Source organism: Polypterus senegalus, chromosome 7, assembly GCF_016835505.1.
Source record: "Polypterus senegalus isolate Bchr_013 chromosome 7, ASM1683550v1, whole genome shotgun sequence".
NCBI lineage: Eukaryota > Metazoa > Chordata > Cladistia > Polypteriformes > Polypteridae > Polypterus > Polypterus senegalus.
Genome location: NC_053160.1, coordinates 28,326,549 through 28,347,167, shown reverse-complemented (window position 1 = coordinate 28,347,167; position 20,619 = coordinate 28,326,549). Strand labels below are relative to the sequence as shown.

The following is a 20,619-nucleotide window of genomic DNA, read 5'->3' as shown; positions in this document are numbered from 1 at the left end:
TATATATGTATACAGTATGATAGAATTTGTTTTCAGATAATTAAATGAAGTTAAAAAATATACAACTAATATATTTTGTTTGTGTGTGTTTCTATCTATATAAATACATACATGCATATACAGTATATATATATATATATATATATATATATATATATATATATATATATATATATACACCATATACAGTGTCTATACATATATATATATATATATATATATATATATATATATATATATATATATATATATATATATATATATATATATATATATATACACACACAATATGAATATCCATCCATCCATTATCCAACCCGCTATATCCTAACTACAGGGTCACGGGGGTCTGCTGGAGCCAATCCCAGCCAACACAGGGCGCAAGGCAGGAAACAAACCCTGGGCAGGGCGCCAGCTCACCGTAAACAATATGAATATTTTCAGATAATCCAATGAAGCTAAAAAATGCACAACTAATATATTTTGTGTGTGTCCATGTATATCCGTATACACATACATATATATACTGTATCTGTAAAGAGATGTACAACACACACAGATATATATATATGTACAATATATGCAGGTATATATATACCTATATATATACACACACAAAGTACAGCGTATGTGTAAATTCTATATTTCACTTAGGTCTATCTTTACAACTAATGAATCATAACGACTCCGGTCCAGGAGTGGTCCGCATGCTGTTGCAGAGAGGAGTACAGAATGGGGGCAGTTGAGTTTATAAAAGTCAATCATGAGAATGAGCTTAAGATCTCGTTTTGTGTTCTCTGTTTTCCTTTTAATGGTTGTCTCTAAATTCCTGTGACAGAACACAAACCGACAGATCAGTGTGCCTATGATCAAGAGAGATGAAATGTGTCACAATGGCTTGAAGAGGTCTTTAATACTAATGCTTGTGACACGTTCCCTGAAACAATCTGCAAACCGTTTCCCTGTTTTGCCTAGATAAATTGCAGTACACTGTCTACAAGAAATACAATAAATCTGTTGATGAGGCAGGCAGGTGTCCCAGTCCGCTGCGTGCCGATGTGTGTGTGTACTGTGTAGCACTTGTATACACCGGTGAAGAGTCAAACCTGACAAATGCTCCACGTCCTAAAACGAGGAGCTGCTTGCCTTTCGCTTTCCTTTGGCACATATACACTGGCACTGCCCGTGTCTACAGCAACAACAACATGTATATAGTACATTTTCATACAACCAATGTAGCTCCAGGTGCTACAAATAAGTGTAACGTGTACGTTTATCTAGAACGTCAACCATCTGCAACACCAAACAAACGGTTCAGCAGCCTAAGGAGACCTTCAGTGTGTGGTGCAGGTGATGCAAGGTCCAGTCCAAGCAGGTGAGAATGGCAGGTTTACACACCTGTACAGACGATTCTTCCATCTTGGACGAACTTTGCATCAAATCAAACACACAGAGGAATGGGTAACCACCACCACTGCCAACCACCCCACTGGATTCCAAAGCAACGGCACAACACACCTAAAAGAGAAGACACGAGGCTCCATAATTTCACATATTGAAAATGATTTTATTTTTCCATTTACATTTAAATTGATATAAACCTGTTCAGGAAAATCAAATTTGCTGTTTTAATATAAGGTCAAACATTTAATAAGAAACCCATTTTTCAATAAATAAGCACAGACAATAAATTAGAACATATCACAAATTGACCAGTCGGTCACAAGAATGCTTTATCTACACAAAACATCCTAGATCACAGATTTTATTTTCAAAGGTTTGCTTGTTTGTTGTTGTCATTTTTTTTTCTTCTTATTTATAAAGTTTGTTTTTTTTTTTGTTTGTTTTTCTCTCCAGTGTTTTCTCCTGGTCAGCACATGCAGACAAAGCTGTTGTATTAAATTAACGGTGTATTTCATTCGCTGTACACACTTCTTGTGTATCAATCTCATACTCGCGTGCCCTGGTTATGCCAGCATTGGCCTGTGTGCCCACGCATGCGGTTAGTGCAGGTGGCATTTCCAGGGATGCCCACCTTGCCATATTGAGTCTTGGTCAAACAGTTTGACTGTCGAGGTCCATTTTAGCTATGCTGTTAATTTCTGAAGTTGTGTAGGCACCAGTGACCCAAATCCCATCGTACTGCTCCAATCAATTAGCTATTAAACATCGAAATAATGAAGGAAAAGGGGAGCGTGGGCGAACAAAATAAAGAAACACATTCAGCCATACATACCATACGTACATTTTTGTTTTTTCAAAGTGAGTGCAGTGTTCGCTGAAAAAAGCAAAAGTACAAAACAAATTGATCTAGTCTTTCTAATCAGCTCTGAACAGACGCTGCGGTGTTCCAGTCCCGGACGCTTGCTTTACGTTGCCCTCAGTGTTTGCTCGTGTAGTTCGCGACTTGGGATTTCGTTTTAAATCGTTATACACAACCAGTCTTGGTGTACATTTATATATAGATATACATATAGATCTTTTTTTTTTTTTTTGTTCTTGTTCCGTGTTTCAAATCCTGAGTAAGCCCCCCGGCGTGTTCTCGAGAGTAGCGGGGACGGGTGGGGTGCAGCAGGGCCTCCTCGGCGGTCTCCTCGGCACTAGGTGAAGCTCATGGACACTGTGTGCTCGAGCGCTTTGCGGCGCAGGGACGCGATGCTCGTTCCTCTCCACACGTCGCTATCCGGGGAGCTGCACAGCTGCGGCGAGCCGGTCACGTTAGTGGGGCCCGAGAGGGACGAGGGCACCATGCCGGGGAAGGCGGGCTGGTAGAGGTGGGACTGCAGCCCCGCACCGTTGGAGGCCGCCGACAGGCTACTGGACAGGCCCATGGAGTTGGGAGGTGGCCCGGCGCCGAGGCTGCACTGTGACAAGGACTGGGCCATGGCCTGCTGCCGACCCAGTGCCGGGGGGAGCTGCAGCTGCGACACGCCGGGCATCCCGGCCGCCGCCCAGCGGGTGTCGTTGGCGTGAAACGAGCAGAGACTGTCGCCCATGGCGGCCGCGGCCGCGGCGGCTGCTGACGGGAACTGAGGGAGGCCGTGGGTCGGGAGCAATGTGCCGGGGGCGCGGAACACGTTCGTGGTCTTCTTGCGCTTCTTCCACTTGGCGCGGCGGTTCTGGAACCAAACCTGTGTGAAAGAAGAGAGACAGAAAGAGAGAGAGAGAGAGAGAGAAGAGAAAATAACAGGTTACGAGTTTGACGACATGACAACGCACAACGCGTTCAAAGGCGGCGAACGACGGCCGCGCGATTTTAATGGTACGTCCGAAACGAGTCGAGGTGCCGGGGACTCGCGCGGCGACCTTACCTAGTCAGCTGGAAACGTGAAAAACAACACCGGACTTGTTTACACCTTCAAGCTCAGGTTGCACAAAAATACCATTAACCTCTTTGTCATCGTTGTAAATAACACATTCTACAGCTAGTCTCAATACCACATATTGGCTAATAAATCATAAAAAAAAAAAAAAAAGAATCTGTAAAAAAATGGCAGTCCTTGCTGTGAGCCGACAAAAGACAAAGTTAATGTGTTGTGCTGGAATTTACACTTTGAGAACAAGCCGGGTCCTTACGAGCTGAGTACGTGTTCGTGTTCAGATGGTCCCCGTCAATATTTAATTTCTGGGAAATTATTTTTAAATAATCGCGTTCAGGTTGGTCATACTGATGAAGAAGCAACTTGATGGCAACCGTTCGGTTTAATTGTTGAGAAATGGTTTTTAAATAATTGTGTTCCGGTTGTTTATATCGATAGAACACCTACTTGATGGCCCACATCAATATTTCATTTTTGAGGAATTACTTTTGAATAATCGCGTTCAGGCTTGTTATAATTACAGAAAAATTATTTGATGGCCCACATTTCTATTTAATTTCTGGGAAATTACTTTTTAAATAGTCAATTTCAGGTTGGTTATACTGATAGAAAATCTCATTATGGCCCAAATTTCTTTTTAATTTTTGAGAAATTATTTTTAAATAATCGTGTTCAAGTTGGTTATAGTGATAAAAAAAAAAGTTACTTAATGGCCCGCATTTCTCTTTAATATTTGAGAAATATTTTTTAAATAATCAAGGCTATACTAATAGAAAAACTCAGTATGGTCCACAATTCTATATATATATTTTTTTGAGAAATCATTCTTAAATAATCATGTTCAGGCTGGTTATAGAAAAGCTCCGTGATGCCCCACATTTCTATTTCATTTCTGAGAAATTATTTCTGAACAGTCCCGTTCAGATTGGCTATGGAAAAGCTTACTGATGTCCCACATTTCTATTTAATTTTTGAGAAATCATTTAAAAGAATCCTGTTCAAGGCGGTTTATAATGAAAAAAGCTCATTGATACCTCACATTGCAATTTAATTTTTGCGAAACTATATTTTTAATGACATCAAATCGACGATGCATTTTGCGTTCTGTACGTTATTGTGTGATTTATATGACTCCTTTGTTTTATTCGTACATTTGATCCCTTTTACACATTTATGCTGTAATTGTAACTGGTGTTTCGATCTTGGACGAGATCGTATTCACAGTTTCTTTAAATTTAACAAAATGAAACAAAAATATTTTGTATTGGACATTAATGTTTGTTATATGTATAAAATGTACATTATCATGTTAATGAAAGCTTTTGGAATATCATATATGTAACAGAAACCAGTGCTAATGTTAAAAACGGTTAAATCTTTGCTTATCGGTATTCTATTACCGTATAATAGTTCTAGCTTTACATCTAGCCTCTTTTTGAATTTTAAACTATTTAAAATGTGCTTGTTAAATAAATTAAACGTCAACTTATTAGGTCTTGTATGTGACAGGATGCCCAACATCTTTAATATAACGTGCCGTTGTTTTAATTTTCTTCGGCATCAACGATTGCGTTTCCACACAGCGATCATTTACTTATTAAAAATACATTCGTCCAAATTATATTTTATACTATATTTTGTATTTTATTTCAGTTTTGAAAATATCAGTTTACCAGTTTACTTTAAGCAACCCAGTTAAAAAAATATACATGTACATTTTGCGCATTTAACGTAGGAAACGTTAAATTGTACGGTATACCGTTTTAATATTATAATACATGCATTGTGTTCATTTAGTTACATGATTTGATGAGGACAGTGCCTTTTAAAATAACCTGTGATAGTGGAATGTGTAACAATTCTGGCTGTTAAGTTTTTACAGCACTAAATATCTTCATACATTTATCAGGATGAAATAAAATTAAGTCGATTGGTTAAGTATTAATTCACCTCTTAAAATCGTTTCAATGCAAACTATTATATATATATACACACACATATATATATATATATTTATATATATACACACACATCTAGATAGATAGATAGATAGATAGATAGATAGATAGATAGATAGATAGATAGATAGATAGATAGATAGATAGATAGATAAACGCAATTTTTAAACCTCTGTAAATTGCCTAGCTGTAAATGATATGGAGTGTTTAATGTGTGTGGGGATCTTAGGGGTTTATAAAGATCTCAACGAAACTCGACTGATGATTAATGTGAGGATTTGGTAGGAAATCTGAGGCGCCGTATTAAAACTCAAATCTCAGGTTCATTCTGAGCAGCCAGCCGTGAAATCCCGACCAAATTCATTACACTTTAATAGTGCTTGCAGGGAAAGAAAATGCAATTTCTCATTCCATTAAAAATGTGGAATATACTTTCGAGTTGTCCCCTATTAAGACATGGCAGGTGACAGCCCCATTCTGGGGTGACTCTCCAGTTGCAAAACGTTGTTTTTATTTTTTATTTTTGGTATAAGGAATTATTAAACGAGACTAACTACACACCAGCTATTTAGCTTATTTTTTATGTAAATAAAATGCTGGAAGTTAATTAATCCGTGCTGGAGTCTAATGATTATGCTTATTATATTGCCTATGATCATTTCATTTGCATGATTTTCGCATTACTGGTTAATAACCCATCCCCAGTTATAAATAATCAGAAAATTGTTTTCTAATAACGAATGCGTGCCAATGTCACTTTCACGTAGAAAAAAAAGAAAAAACTTTCAAAATAGAAAACAAACATTTCGCACAATATTTTGTTTTTGTGAATAAAAATATAAAAAAACATATATAACCTTATTTTGTAAAAAAAAATAAAATAATGTATTCCGTTTCTAATGATACTATTCCTTAAAGCTAATTTAACCCTAGTTTACATCCGGCGTAGATCATCAATCTAATATATGGAACATTATAATTTAAATAACGACCTTAAAAGCCATTTTCCCATCGTGTACTAATGGAGAAAAGGCCCGGGAAACTGCAGTAAAATGGTTTAATTTCTTTCCGTTCTTTATTCCTTTTTAACTACGTCATTGCGAGCGCACTATATACCTTCAAAGCAGCTAGAGCTACAGAGCCTATACACATATGACATTGTTTAACGGCATTATTTATTTACCTATATCCATTCATCTATTTATTTAAACGCGACATACATTATATTTGCATTCTGTTCTAAATTAAAATTAAACGCATCCTTACATCGAAAGAGTGTTAGATTTATTTACGCGTATCTACTACATCTACAGTATTTATCTATCAGTCTATAAAAAGAAACAAAAAGAAAAACTTGTGAAATAAAAACGTATCTCACCTCTGAAAACTCGGTATGCTGGTACGCGAACGAAAAAATTTTTTTTTTAAATTATACTATAAAAAAGTTGGTTTGTGCATCTTAGGAGATGAAGGAATGATTATCTGATGTAATTCAGTTTTACTGGAAAACAAAGTTTTTGTAAGTTCCTTTTGATATCGGCTGCCGATTGTCTGGTCATAGAACAAAAATGTAACCAGTGTAAAATACTTCACATTATATGCAGTCTGTGTCTTTATTGTATTATATAATTTGTTAAGAACTTAACATAGAAATGAATCAAACACCTGAATACAAGAGGCAAGACTCTTTCTAACCTGGACTCATGGCTGCTCCCAACTGTAACTTTTCATAAACTGACCGTTTCAGCACCACGGACAGCTCACTAAACGGGTCCTTCTTTTAAGACTCAAATGTTTTGCTTCTGAATCTCCGGTTTACATCCGTCATGCATTTTCTCTGTTTAGTGGTCTTTTAAACGAACATTTACAGACATAAATGGCAGATCTATGGCTTTATTTTGTTCTTATTAAAATACATAATTTGCACTAAAGTCGCATGTGCATTGTTTTATGTGATTTCTTTTCGTGTGTCGTATTAAGGTTTTACGGTTCTTTTAATCTACAGAAAAGATCGTCACATTTCTAAACGAAAATTAGCAATGCAATTTCAGTTTCTTCAACTCTTTAACATTTGAGCTGCATATATACAAATCCATCATGGTTGATGCCGTTCCACAACTTAAAACGAATTTTTTTTAATATTTCATTAGATTGCCACTGTTTGACGAAGGTTGTTTTGGAATACGATTTTGCTGTTTAGTGCTGTTTTATACTTTTTTCTTAGGTGCATTTAACTAACCCAGTAAGAAAAATCCCTTCATTTCTTTTGAGTATGAATTTCGACGTTGGTAGATCGAACTCACCTGAACCCGGGACTCCGTTAGCCCGATTCTCAGTGCCAGTTCTTCCCTCATAAAAATATCGGGGTAGTGTGTTTTAGCGAAGCTTCTCTCCAGTTCGTTAAGTTGGGCTGGTGTAAATCGGGTCCTGTGTCGCTTTTGTTTCTGCTGGCTTTGCTGCCCGCCGGACTGGTTCTGGTTTGGTTGTTGTTGCTGTTTGTCTTGGTCCTTGCTGTTGACCTGGACGGCAGATGGGTTTGATCCTGCGTTGGTAATGTCGTCCCCAGGGAGAAGAGTGGTCCCTTCAACGGTGTCAGATCCCGGGGCCAAATCACCAGGGTGCCCGGTGTCTGATCCACCTGCCCCGAGCCTGCATTTTAACGCCTCCCTGTGTCCCAGGAGCTCCGCCGCGGCATCTTTCATCCCTGCGAATATTAAACGTGAAGTGTACTTAAATATCAAGCTCAATAAAACTTTCAACATGTTCAAATGGAAGTTAAAGCATTTACTTAAAATTACAAATATAAAAACAACTAACATACAACATTTCATTTATTATTTCGTTATTGCCGTATTCTATAAATATATTAAATAACAAAACTATTAATTAGCCAAAATACACGTTTCAGACATTTAAACGATTTTGAATATTGCAAGCAGTCTATTCCAAAAAAACAAATTTTAGCTTACTTTATCGTGTATTATTAAAATTATTAAGATTATTAAAAACAAGTCCAGATACTGCAACTCAAATTGTAACTTCAATTTCAATCCATAGCATCTATATATCTGGAAATTATTTTAAATCAAATTATAATTCAATACAGTAAAATAATTGCTTTTAGAGAGAATTAGCTCGTTTAAATCATATTAAGCTACAATAAGGAACAAATTGTCAATTTCCCTGCTCGATTTTGTTAGATTAGAAGTTCCTCCAGCTTACAGTAGAGTTGAAGACCGGAGTTTGGTGACGATAACTCACCGAGGCGAGCATCCAGGAGGTCGGCGTGGGAGAGCATTGAGCACCGCTCCAGGGTGAAATGCTTTCCAAAAAATTGCTACGACTTTAAACTATTTAAAAAATATATATAGCCTAAATGAAAGAAAATTTTCGGTTTGTGGTTAAAAAGGAGGTCTCTTGCATTATAATGTCCTTTAGAGGGACTGGGAGGCGCTTAATAGTTGAATGAACCCATGAGCTTCTCCAAATGAGAGCCAATCAGAGCGAAAGCTTGGAAATGTCAGCCACTCACGCGCGCATCCAAAGCCCATTTACATTTCTATTTCTCCTCATTTTCAAATCTGATTTATTAGCTTTCACCTTTAAATTATACCCTTTTAAAATGACCTGATCTAATTTCAATAATGACTACAAACCAAACTTAATAAACTGGGTATTTCTGGATTATTTGTTCAAATATACATTATTTAAGGTTTTAATGGTCTTAAGAGGGGAAGCTCGTACGGGTGGTGCGTGTTTTCACCTCCTTTCATCGCGGCTACCACTAGTTAGACAAATCCAAATAACGGTGTCATCATTAGAGGCTTGTCTTAAAGGTTGTGAATCTGTTAGGTTCGGGCGAAAAATGACTTTGTTTATCAATCATTTAGGAGGTTCCAGATCAGAAAATGATTTATAGTAAACGCATAGTAAGCGTTTCATTTATAAACAGCAACAAACAAAAAAAAGAAGAGAGGATTATAAATAAGCAGCAAGTGTTCGCTATTACTTGTTCGTTTATATTCAAAGTTTCAAAAACGAAATTTGCATTTCTCAAAGTGTCTTTATTTCCTGTGTTTTACTAGTTTTTAAAAGCCTTTCACATGCGAAGTGAACCATTTCTAATGCTCTGATTTCTCAAAGCCAGCCAACAACAAAGTTTAGATTAGTAATATATTTCTAACCAGAGTAATTTTCAAGATCATTAGGCATTTATGTAATTAGTGCCAAATCTATAAGCTTTTATTACGATTATTAGAGTAAAATCAGTATAAATTTGTACTAATTTACTACTGTTTAGACTTGGCTGTCAACCCGGCAAGTTCTCATTGTAAATGATATCTGAGAAAATGAAGTGCAGAACTCAGCGCCGTATTTTAATGCGGCTGTAGACAATTTCGAAGAAGTTGGACGCAATATGGGGAGAAAAAAGAAAAACAAGTTGAATTTTGTTGACTTACCAGAAAGAAATAATACTTGATTTTTTTCACCAGATACAGTCCCCTGAAATGCCTATGTACAGTAAGTGCGAGGATAACGGTTTAGTATAAAGCGCTTAATTGGCAAGTACACGTTGACAAGCGCGGAAGAAAAAAAAACTAAACGCATTTGGCAGATGCTAAAGTGGACAGTGTATAAAAGACCTTTTGCATTAGTGGTTGAATAATGGCAATAGAAATACACAAAGGAGGCGCCCGAGCGAGAACTTTTGTCATTTGGTCATTATTCTCTCCCTCTCCCTCTCCCTCTCTGTCTCTCTCAATCTTACTCTCTCGCGTTCTGCGCCCCTCTCTCTCTCTCTCTTCCTATTTTTTGTTTTATTTTCTGATATATTTCTTCCTTTCATTCATTTATTTTTAATGAGTTGCCAATTCAGGTCCTTATAGAAAACGATTGGTTGCATTTATCTGTGGCCACAATACGCATAATTTATATATCGGTAAATAACAGCGTAAATACTTCTGCTCTTGTAATGGCAACGAAAATCTGACAAAAATCAGTTAAGGTAAATTTTTTATTGACTTATCTCACGTTGCTGTTATGTTTGCAAATCCTGCATTCATCTTAAAAAATAAGAACGAGTTAACAAAATTCATTAAAAAAAAAACCATCCCGTTGATGTGTTCGCTCTCGGCCATTTCCCTCACACCACCAAGCCGTGCAGAACAATAACAATAATACGAAATCACGGCATTGTCTCTTCTCTGTGCTTAGCACAACGCCGTGATTGATAACGCGCTTCGTTTTATGACTTTTCAATTGCTCAAGGCTTTTATAGCTGTATAAACAAACTGAATCATTCCTTCAGAAGCTCCGGACCAGAGTTAAGCGTCTAGAAAGGCTTCGCACGCGCGCGGGCAATCAGAGATAAAAAGAGCAAGTGATGTCTGAGACGGGGGAATATATTCCTAATATGCCATTCGTATATAATTAGGTGATATGCGACAATATGCAGTATGTATACGAGGTGTGTGAAGAACTGATATGAAACTAGGAATTCTTCAGTAATAATAAAACATATTTTATGTTTTTGTTCCCCTTCCTTCTAAACTCTGTGTCTTCACCCTGTAATTCGCAGTTATAAACGATAAGGTTCTTACTTTTAACCTCCAGGCCTAATCCTTTCTGCAGTCGCGTTGCCGTTTTACTCGCAGCACCAGGTCATATCAATAGTTTTTTCTACAATCTGCCGTAAAGCCCGGTTAAAGGATTTTCTATGACGGATCAAGTGATTTTTTCCTAATAAATAGGTTTGAGATTGTTGCACACAGGTAGAACTGGAACAAAGGAAACTACTCGAAAGCATATTGGCCGCCTCTAATACAATTTATTTAGTCAGTTTACTTCTTATAAAACATATAGATTGAATTTCTGTACACCAATACCTGCCGAAGCGCCAAGCTTGGGGGATTTCAAGCCTTATTTGTGTGACGTGAAAAAATGCAAACACTATTTTAGGCGCATTTACACTCAGAAGTGCGACCTTGTTGACAGCACAGGGACGGAAAATTGTATATGGAGCCGTGAAATTTCACATGTTGTTAGTTATAAGTAATGCAATTAGCCGGGTAAACAACTATATCCGCCGAAGTAAAAAAATACTAAAAGCAGTGTTCGGTGCCGCACTATAATTTGTGAGGGTCTGTATTCACAATATCTTTACACACTACCGTAGTGCTCGTCATAAAATGGGGCGGGGGTCTGTTTTTTCAAAATTTTTTTTTTATAAATCTGGTGGTCTTTTACCGTTCATTTGATCCTCAGCCATCGGTCTGGCGCTAGCGTGTGTTACGTTAAGGGACTTACATGAGCTTAGCTTAGCTTATAAATAGTAACGAAGCGCACAAAAGCAAAAATTATGAATATAGCGAGCCCGAAATAAACCCGCGAGCGCACATGCGACAAACTTACCTGCCTGGCACGGAGCTCACCGTCCTCGTTATCACTTCCGCTGGTATTCATTCTTCGGGCTCTGCAGGTATGCGGTTACGATAACGAGAAGTGGGAGATTTCATAGAGGGCTTCGGACTCTTAACGTGACTATCAACTGTAAAAATAGTCATCAATATGAGTGAAAAGAAAGACATTAATTGTGGACGTTTGTCAACGATACGCATTTAACTACACATTTCATTGTCCCACTATGAATGCTAAGCGTTTTAAAGATGAAATTCAGTAGGACCTTTCTTGCAAGCTGTCAGGACTCATATTAACAGTAAAATGTTATAGGCATGTAAAAAAATCGTATAATTTTAAATACGATGTAGCTGATGTTTAGATTTGATTTTATCGATTTCATGGTAAAATGATGTGCTCAAGAAACTGCTCTATGATGCCTAGCGGGATAGAAAAATAAATAAAAGAATTAAACTAGAAAAAGTAGAGTAAATAATAGGAGGCATTGAAAAGCAGGATTAAGAGAAGAAGATGATGATGAAGAAAAATACTTGCAGTAGCTGTATATTATTAATATTTCATGAATATCAGATTTCAAACATTGTGTTTATATTGTGTTCACACACACATAGATAGATAGATAGATAGATAGATAGATAGATAGATAGATAGATAGATACAGTAGATAGATAGATAAGGCACAATAAAATAGATAGATAGATAGATATTTCCATTAAAAATGTATTCGATCAAATAATCAAACAATACAAAACTTCAATATATTCACCAGATATGCATTGAACATATTTGTTAAGGAAAAATGCAATTCTAATTATATAGATAGCGAGAGTGAACCGTATGTATTTATAAACATTTCTGTGTTTTTATTAATAATATTTGGTTTCATTTTTGTATTTTCAATGACTATATAATTTTTTCAAATGCGCAGCGCTTTAAATCGTAAAAACGGCGCAAAATAAACCGTTTTATGTTTTGGTTCGTGTAGTTGTATTTTATACTATGATAGATAGATAGATAGATAAGCAACTTCCAAGTATGCTGATTTTATTTAATTTTCAACGGGAATGAGAAGTCTTCACTGAGCTTTACAATCTATGATTGTGTTCAAGGCAGATAAAATAAATGCGGCATTATAAATGGCTTGAAGATCAAATATCGTGACTTAGGTGTCATCATTTTAAACTGTTTACTCCTCTAACTTAAAGGAGTTTATTTCTTTTTTGAGCTTTAATTGTAAGCCTTTTATTTCGTTTTCTCACCACGGAAGTTCATAAGAGTGTGTGCCCTTATGTGGGAATAGTGTGTAATTGGGGTATCAAAAGAAAAAAAAAATATCCCAACAACATCTCTTTCTAAGCAGATATACAGATAATAAGACCACATCAATCTTTGCTCGCAAATAAATAAAAATAGACAAACAAACAAATTCGGCCCCAACAAGTTAATGTGGTGTATCTGAGTGGAAAGTAGATATTTTCACGCATTCTGGAGATGAGGAGTGACTTTTAATAAAATCACAAGAAAAACAAATGTAATTCTGTAAGCAATTTCAGAGATCAAGTGTCTCCCTTTCTCTTGCAGCTCAACAACCCCCTCCCAATTCCCAATTTCTATTTAGTATTCAAAAATTCACCCAAGATAAGGCTTTTAAAACAGTTAGTTCCAGAAATATGAATGTCATTCAGTCAGGCCCTTTCGATCTAAGTCCCTTTATTATTTTGGGGGGCAATTCCAGAGGTAATATGGCTTATTCTACAAGGATGATTTTTGTTGACTTTTTCTAGCCCGCGAGTGAATCTAATTCATGGGCGTCTATATTCACTCAATTAGAGAAATCTAAAGAGAAAATCGATCTTCCATCTGCAGAAATGCCAGCTTAACAAATTAGATTCTTGTTTCGTGTAGGTGATTTGGTGACAGCCGGGGAATTAGAAGTAATAAGTTGTTGTGTTTGAGCCCTCGGGAAGAAGGAGAAGCGCCGCGCCACGGCTCGCCATGCCTTTCCAGGTTCCTCCTCCTCCGGCCACAGAACTGGGGAGCGCCCGCCGTTGCATCTCATGCTTTAATTAGTGCTGCTGCCCTCCGTGTGGACTCGATTACACCGTGATTTATCCGAAAGAAATATAATTATGGCTCCAAATAAAATAATCAGCATTGAAGAGCGATTTCCTTAATGAGATAGAGCGGTTCTATGTCACGGAGTAGCGGGGTCTCATTAAAAGGTGGTAATGAGACTTGGGGGCGAAGACGACAATTACTGAATTCTATAACATAAAAGATTAAATCATATGTAGTCTGGAATCAGCCTACGGTTTTTTATGATTTTTTTTTTAATAAAAACGATGGCACTATAATAAAGAATTTGTGAAAACCAAGGCGACAAGATCCAATATGTAGTTTCATTTAGTAATTTATTTTATGAAATACTGAAACATCCGTCCATCTGTCTGGCTATCAATCCATACTTCTCTAGACCAGAGTAAGGTCGCGGGCTCAAATGAGCATAAATAAGAGAAGAAGAAGAAAAAAATCCCGTTATTTGTAAAGTAAAGCGCTTAGCGCGCATGTGTAAAGCGCAGCCGCCTTCTTAAATACTGAACTTTACATTACATTAAGAAGAGGCCGCCAGTACCGTCCGGTGTCCTGTCGGGGCAAAAGTGAGAGGGGCAGCGCTTGAGAGCGCCCTTGTCCCTGGGAGTCCCTTACTCTTTTATAAGATGTGAGGGAGGCCCGTAAATGCGTACGACTGCTAAGCACAAATCTCGCCGGGTTTACGGCAAACTTTCAAAGCACGTGAGCAAAAACATAGTAGGCATTTTACACATTTTATGCACATTTACCAAAAGTTCGCATGTTCTTTACGAGTTAAGCGATAAAGAGCCGCTGCTCGGTTAGCATCTAGAAATCCACTTTTGTTGGGATGCTCTGTTAAACGTAAAATAAAAAAATACACATTTTTTAAAATCACCATGCACAAACTTAAAATTGAATGGCACTTTATGGATCTTGTTGTGCGGTTCTTCACCTAACTATTGTTGGACAGAGCACCATTTCATTCTGGGATAGGATCTTTACATATGAAGTTGGTTCTTTCTGTTTTGAAAATTTTCCTAATATATGGGGGAAAAATCTTTAATATATGGTAGGCTATACTGTACCTAGCAGGGCAGTAACTGATGAAGAAATGCTGGGCTTAGCCCGAGTTACTGTGGGCAGCGAGAGGCCTTTTAAAATCAGGAGTCACTGGGATTCACAGATCTGTTACCATCAACAGTGTAGGGAGTCTGGTACAGATCTAAATAAATAAAGGCTCTTTCTGGAACCTTCACATGGATGAGACCCCAAAATGGTTCCCGTATAGCATTGCTGTGAAGATCCACTCTGGCTCCTTCATTTATCCGAGTGTACCATCTTGGTGTCCAAACTGCACTGGCAATGGTATGGAAGGAGCCTTCAGCCTTCAGCCTTCATGGAGGGGTCTTTTGGCATCCAACAGATGGTTCTACCATTGCAATGCCCCCAAGATACACTCCGGCCCTTTTATTTTTAAGAGTGTATTCGGCTGACAAACCGACAATATTTTTAAAATGTTAATAAGATGTACGCGCATTCCCCCGGTTTGTCTGCGCATAAACTGGCAACATGAAATCTTCGGTTTTCTAATTTTAACGAGGCATCACATATACACAATATATTTATAGTACACTAATTACAACTTAATTAGTAATATTTATTTTCTTAGAATTTTTTTTTAAAACAATCCAATCACATGAGTGTCTGGAAAACGAGAAAATCAGATTCTTAAAAACGCGTCCCGGGATATAAAGTGTAACGCTCGGCACTTTTGAGTTCATTGGCGTATTCAATTTTAAACGCATGTAAAGACACCAAGCTGCACGAAGTGTAACATCCCGGATCGACTTAAAATGATTATACAACAGACCACCGCACTGTGTGGTTTGTGTGTTCTTTGTTGTCTACTGTTTGTTTGTTTGTAAACAACGCTTTATTATTTTTAAAGACAAAAGGAAAAAGGGGGACAACCAGATAGGCCAAACTCAGTATCAAAAAGAGAACGGAGGTGTTTTACTTACACTGCTAAAAACGAGGATATCAAAGCGGTTCTTCAGAGCGATGCCATAGGTGAGCCAGTTTTCATTCCCAAAATACCACCCACATGAAGTTTCCAGAAACAAACTTCATTAATTTAGATCTGTAACAGCCTAATAACCATCCATCCATCTGTTATCCAACCCGCTATATCCTAACTACAAGGTCACGGGGTCTGCTGGAGCCAATCCCAGCCAACACAGGGCGCAAGGCAGGAAACAAACCCCGGGCAGGGCGCAGCTCATAACCAGGAACAGGTTTGTGAAATAGCAATGGCTCCTGATTTTAAAAGGACTCTCGCTGCATACAATAGCACAGGCCAAGTCCAGGTTTACTTGATCTGTTAGTGTCCTGCTAGGTAGCTTATCAAAAATAAATTATTTCAGTATTTTTTTCTACATATTAAGAGGTTTCTCAAAGTACAAAGAAACAACTTCATAAACAAAGAACCCTTCCCAGAATGAAATGGTGCTCTGTCAAGCAAAAGTTCTATGAAGAACCACATAATCCAGTAAAGAACCATAAAGTGCCATTAAAGAAGCATTAGTTTTAACAGTGTAGGGGGCAAAGAGAGGACCAATGCTGGACAAGGGGTCACTCCATCGTAGGGCTTACACACACCCACTAATCCGCAATCAGTTTAAAGTGTTACTTTTATTTATGTTGAATCTCACTTGGCACATAATGTCGTAAAATGAATTCTGTCAGTCCATGTCCTCAAAATCCACATACGCTTAAAGATGGAAGTTTAAAGTCACATATGCACAAAATCAAAATGAAATTCTCACTTGTGCGCCATTTGAAGTACTCGTTAGAGTCATACAATACTAGTGCAGCCTTAATTCACACGTATCTTGTGATTTCTAGTCGTCTTTGCAAATTTTGAACTATTCTTCATATTTTTATGTTACTTCTGTCGATCATGTTTATAAATGACTAGCAAAATACCCGCTCTTTGCAGCGGAGAAGTGTGTTAAAGAAGTTATGAAAAAGAAAAGGAAACATTTTAAAAATAACGTAACATGACTGTCAATATACAGTATTTGTTTTTTGAGTGTTACTGACTGTTGCTGTCTTCAAGGATTTGATTATCATTATTTCTTTCAATCAGGTTCGTATTTGGAGGATGTGTTGTGTTCAAGTTACATTCCGTGTTTGTCAATCGTTGTAAAGATAACAGGTTTCATTCATTGAAGTGTTCACCACCCAAATCGGTACTCGTATATCTAAGATGTTTAAGAGGCATTGGCGGTTGTCGAAAGGTGTAAAATATTTGGCCATTTCGGTACACTTGAAAGCGACAACCAAACAATTCAGCGGCAGCCATCAACTCACATGCAGAACCATAGGTGAAGGGCTAAAGCATTTCACTCTTCTAGTGCTCCTGTGTAGTATAATTATCTCCTTGTACCGTCATCAGTCCACACCTTGAACCTGACCCAGTCATTCAATACATAAGACACAATGTTTCTCCAGATATCAAGAGTGAGCCTGATATGGCCGTGCAATATGTAACAAAGAGAATGGAAAAGGTAGGTGCCATCTCCGGGCATGGAAACCACTTGGTAAGTGACAGTTCTTTGATCGATGGTGATCACCTCGATAGACATGTTAATGGGCGTATGGTTGGAATGATAAAGGAAATGGGTACCTGAACAATGTAAAGTAAGTCTAAAATACCTACACAATAACTATAATCGTAATAAATGAACAATAAAACACTGGAGAAGCCGTGGATTAAATTAAAAGGCTGTAGTTATCAACATGGAGACGTGAATCCCGTGGCGAAGCAAGGATGGGAATGTAGAGACTGGAGCGACGGACGGCCTTATACAGGCAGGCAGCCAACAACGTAGGAGGTGTTGGGATGGGAGACCCAACGCCGCCTCACACGGTGACCGAGCTGCAGGCTATGGACGTATATATGTATGTAAGTAGGATTCAGTTAGCGTTGGGAACCCGCGTACCAAATTTCTTGAAGATGGGCCCATAAGTAACAAAGACCGTTGAAAAATTCAATATGGCTGCTGACAGTGGCGTCATACTACTGAAATCAGTACGTACATTGGTTTCGGTTAGCGCAGGGAAGCCGCCTACCAAATTTCGTGAAGATGGGGCCATAAATTAGAAAGTTTAACATGGCGGACGTTGCTGACCATTATGACTGTTATGTGTAGAATTTCGAAATGTAACCTGCTTAACATTTGTAAGTAAGCTGTAAGCAATGAGCCTTGCAAATTTCAGCCTTCTACCTACACGGGAAGTTGGAGAATTAGTGACGTTTGGAAAATTCAATATGGCGGCCGACAGTGGTGTCATACCACCGAAATAAGTACGTACATCGGTTTTGGTTAGCGCAGGGAAGCGCCTACCAAATTTCATGAAGATGGGGCCATAAATAAGAAAGTTCAACATGGCGGACGTTGTCGACCGTTATGACCGTTACGTGTAGAATTTCGAAATGAAACCTGCTTAACTTTTGTAAGTAAGCTGTAAGGAATGAGCCTGCCAAATTTCAGCCTTCTACCTACACGGGAAGTTGGAGAATTAGTGATGAGTCAGTGAGTGAGTGAGGGCTTTGCCTTTTATTAGTATAGATATATAAAATCTAATGTCTCTCTATCTGTCTGTCTGCTTTTCATGAGAGAACTACTTAACATATTTAGATTGTTTTTTTTCTAAAATATCCTTGCACATTCTGCTTGATTTTGCGACTTCTCTGATTTCGCTATGTATCAGAGTTCACTTGCGGTAACGATTTATTTGTGCGAATCCGAGAAACATGCGGCAGGCCGAAGAGGTGGGCCTTCCTCACTCACTCGCGTGTTCCTTAACTCCGCTTAGCTAGCAAACGAGAGAACAATTGAATTCAACTTTGTTTGATATTTAAAATAAAGTGTTACTTAGGTCTTGATGAGTTTGGGTCCGGATATTCTCTTAAGTGTATGCCACATTGAAAAGAGAGATTGCAATTCATATCGTGGATCGTGATTCTGTGTTAAAAGGATCGTGGTATGATTTTTTTGGAAAGATTGCCCACACCTAATTTGACTTATCAAGTTTTCCAATTTATGTCGGATTCATTAACCCTTTGGCGAGCTACTTGGAAAGGGGCTGAGAGCGACGTGTTGGAGACCCCTGATCTAGGTTGATTCCAAGATTGCAGGTTACGTGAAATGGGGAAAAAGCAAAAGTAAACTAAGAGGTGACAGGATCGAAGCAATCAAGATTATGAAAGGATTAGTCCAGTGGATCGAGACTGTTACTTTAAAATGAGTTTAACAAGAACACAGGGGCACAGTTGGAAATTTGTTAGGGGTAAATTTTGCACAAACATTAGGAAGTTTACCTTCAACAAGAGAACCACAGACACATGGAATAAGCAATGTGGTAGACAGTAGGACTTTATGGATTTTCAAAGCTGGACCTGAAGTTATTTTGGAGGTATTAAGTGGGTAGGACTGGCAAACACTGTTGGGCTGAATGGCCTGTTCTCGTAAAAAAATTCTAATGTTCTAACATTTCTCTGAGATGTCTAATATTTTTGATAACGGTTATGAATCATGGACAATTCAAATACCTTTTGTTTGAACTTTATTAATTTTATTGTAGGTATATTTTGAATTTTACTGCAACAGCACATCAATTCTTTAGCAGAACAAAACATGGGACCTTGCAGTATCCGTAACAAACTTCGCTGTGAGTCACAGTGTTCTTTAACAACTGTCACTTTGTCCTGCACCTCCGTGCCCAGCTTTGCCAGAGGCTGAAGACAAGAGAGCAAGTGAAGTGGTTATTCTTCTCTGAGTGACTCTCTTTAATATCTGGGAGGTTTTTCTTCCTCCTGCCGTTTGCTACAACTAATTCAAATGCTTTCTGGTAATTAATAACACTCCTCCATCTTCACTCGATTGACTTAGAGAATGCTCGACAATGCTGCAAGCTGCACATCTGTAAAAAGTGCACACAGAAGTGGAATATGAAGCGTGATGAAGACAGACAAAACATAAGCTCATCCTACTAGTATGTCCCTGCCAGCGTCCAAGCCCTGTCTAAAGGTTAGCCGTTCATTCTGCATTTGCCTTTTCTGGTTGGGTGTGCCAGATGATGGTTTGGTGCCCCGACTTGATTCCTGCTTTGCACCTTGTGCTGCTAGAACAGGTGCCAAACGTCTATCAGACCTTAGCTGGAATACATAGAGCTGCAGAATGAGTACATGAATGATATTAGTTCAAATCTTTTGGGCGCTCTGATTTCATGCCTCATTCCGAAGACATGTTGACAGGTTCATTGGTTATATCTGCCTTGTGTGCGTGTGTGAGTGACAGTGCTCCACAAATAAATGGTGCCCCATAAATCCCATCATGCTTTCTGCCAGATCTTGTTGGTCTAAACTTCAGCCACCCACAACAATGGATCTGAGTGAAAGTATCTGGAGAATTAATGATGAGATGAATAAATGAAAGGCAATTCAAAAACTAGTCATCAGCTAGACTGGCGACTGTAAACTGACGCCATATGAACGAGTGTGAGTGAGTGTGTGTGTGCAGGAGCGTGATCGATAATGGACTGACCTCCCATCAAGGCTCTTGTCTCACACCCACTGCTGCCAGCATAGGTTTTATAACAGAATACGCAGATGTGTGAAATGAATAAATGATAGTAAATTACCTCATTGATGGTCAGTTTACTCTGAGGACAACCATCAAAAAAAAAAAAAATACAATCAGACTAACTAACTCAAAGTCTTCCCAGTTTGTGCTTACAATGGATTCATAAAACATTCAGACCCATTTGCTTTTGCCGCACTTTAT

General features: G+C 38.1%; 1 protein-coding gene across 4 annotated transcripts; it reads right to left on the bottom strand.

Moving 5' to 3' along the window:
- Positions 1-1,590: 1,590 nt before the first annotated feature.
- Positions 1,591-15,903, bottom strand: otpa (orthopedia homeobox a). Of its 4 annotated transcripts, XM_039758398.1 has the most exons (4): positions 15,790-15,903; positions 11,690-11,825; positions 7,582-7,982; positions 1,591-3,131 (listed from the first exon to the last, which is right to left on the bottom strand). In XM_039758398.1, exons 3-4 carry the CDS (start codon positions 7,978-7,980, stop codon positions 2,601-2,603), a joined length of 930 nt encoding a protein of 309 aa, XP_039614332.1. In that variant the 5' UTR covers positions 7,981-7,982; positions 11,690-11,825; positions 15,790-15,903; the 3' UTR covers positions 1,591-2,600. The 4 variants fall into 4 exon arrangements, with proteins under 4 accessions (XP_039614332.1, XP_039614330.1, XP_039614328.1 ...); XM_039758396.1 differs by lacking the exon at positions 11,690-11,825; XM_039758394.1 differs by lacking the exons at positions 11,690-11,825; positions 15,790-15,903 and adding an exon at positions 8,501-8,694.
- Positions 15,904-20,619: the final 4,716 nt, after the last annotated feature.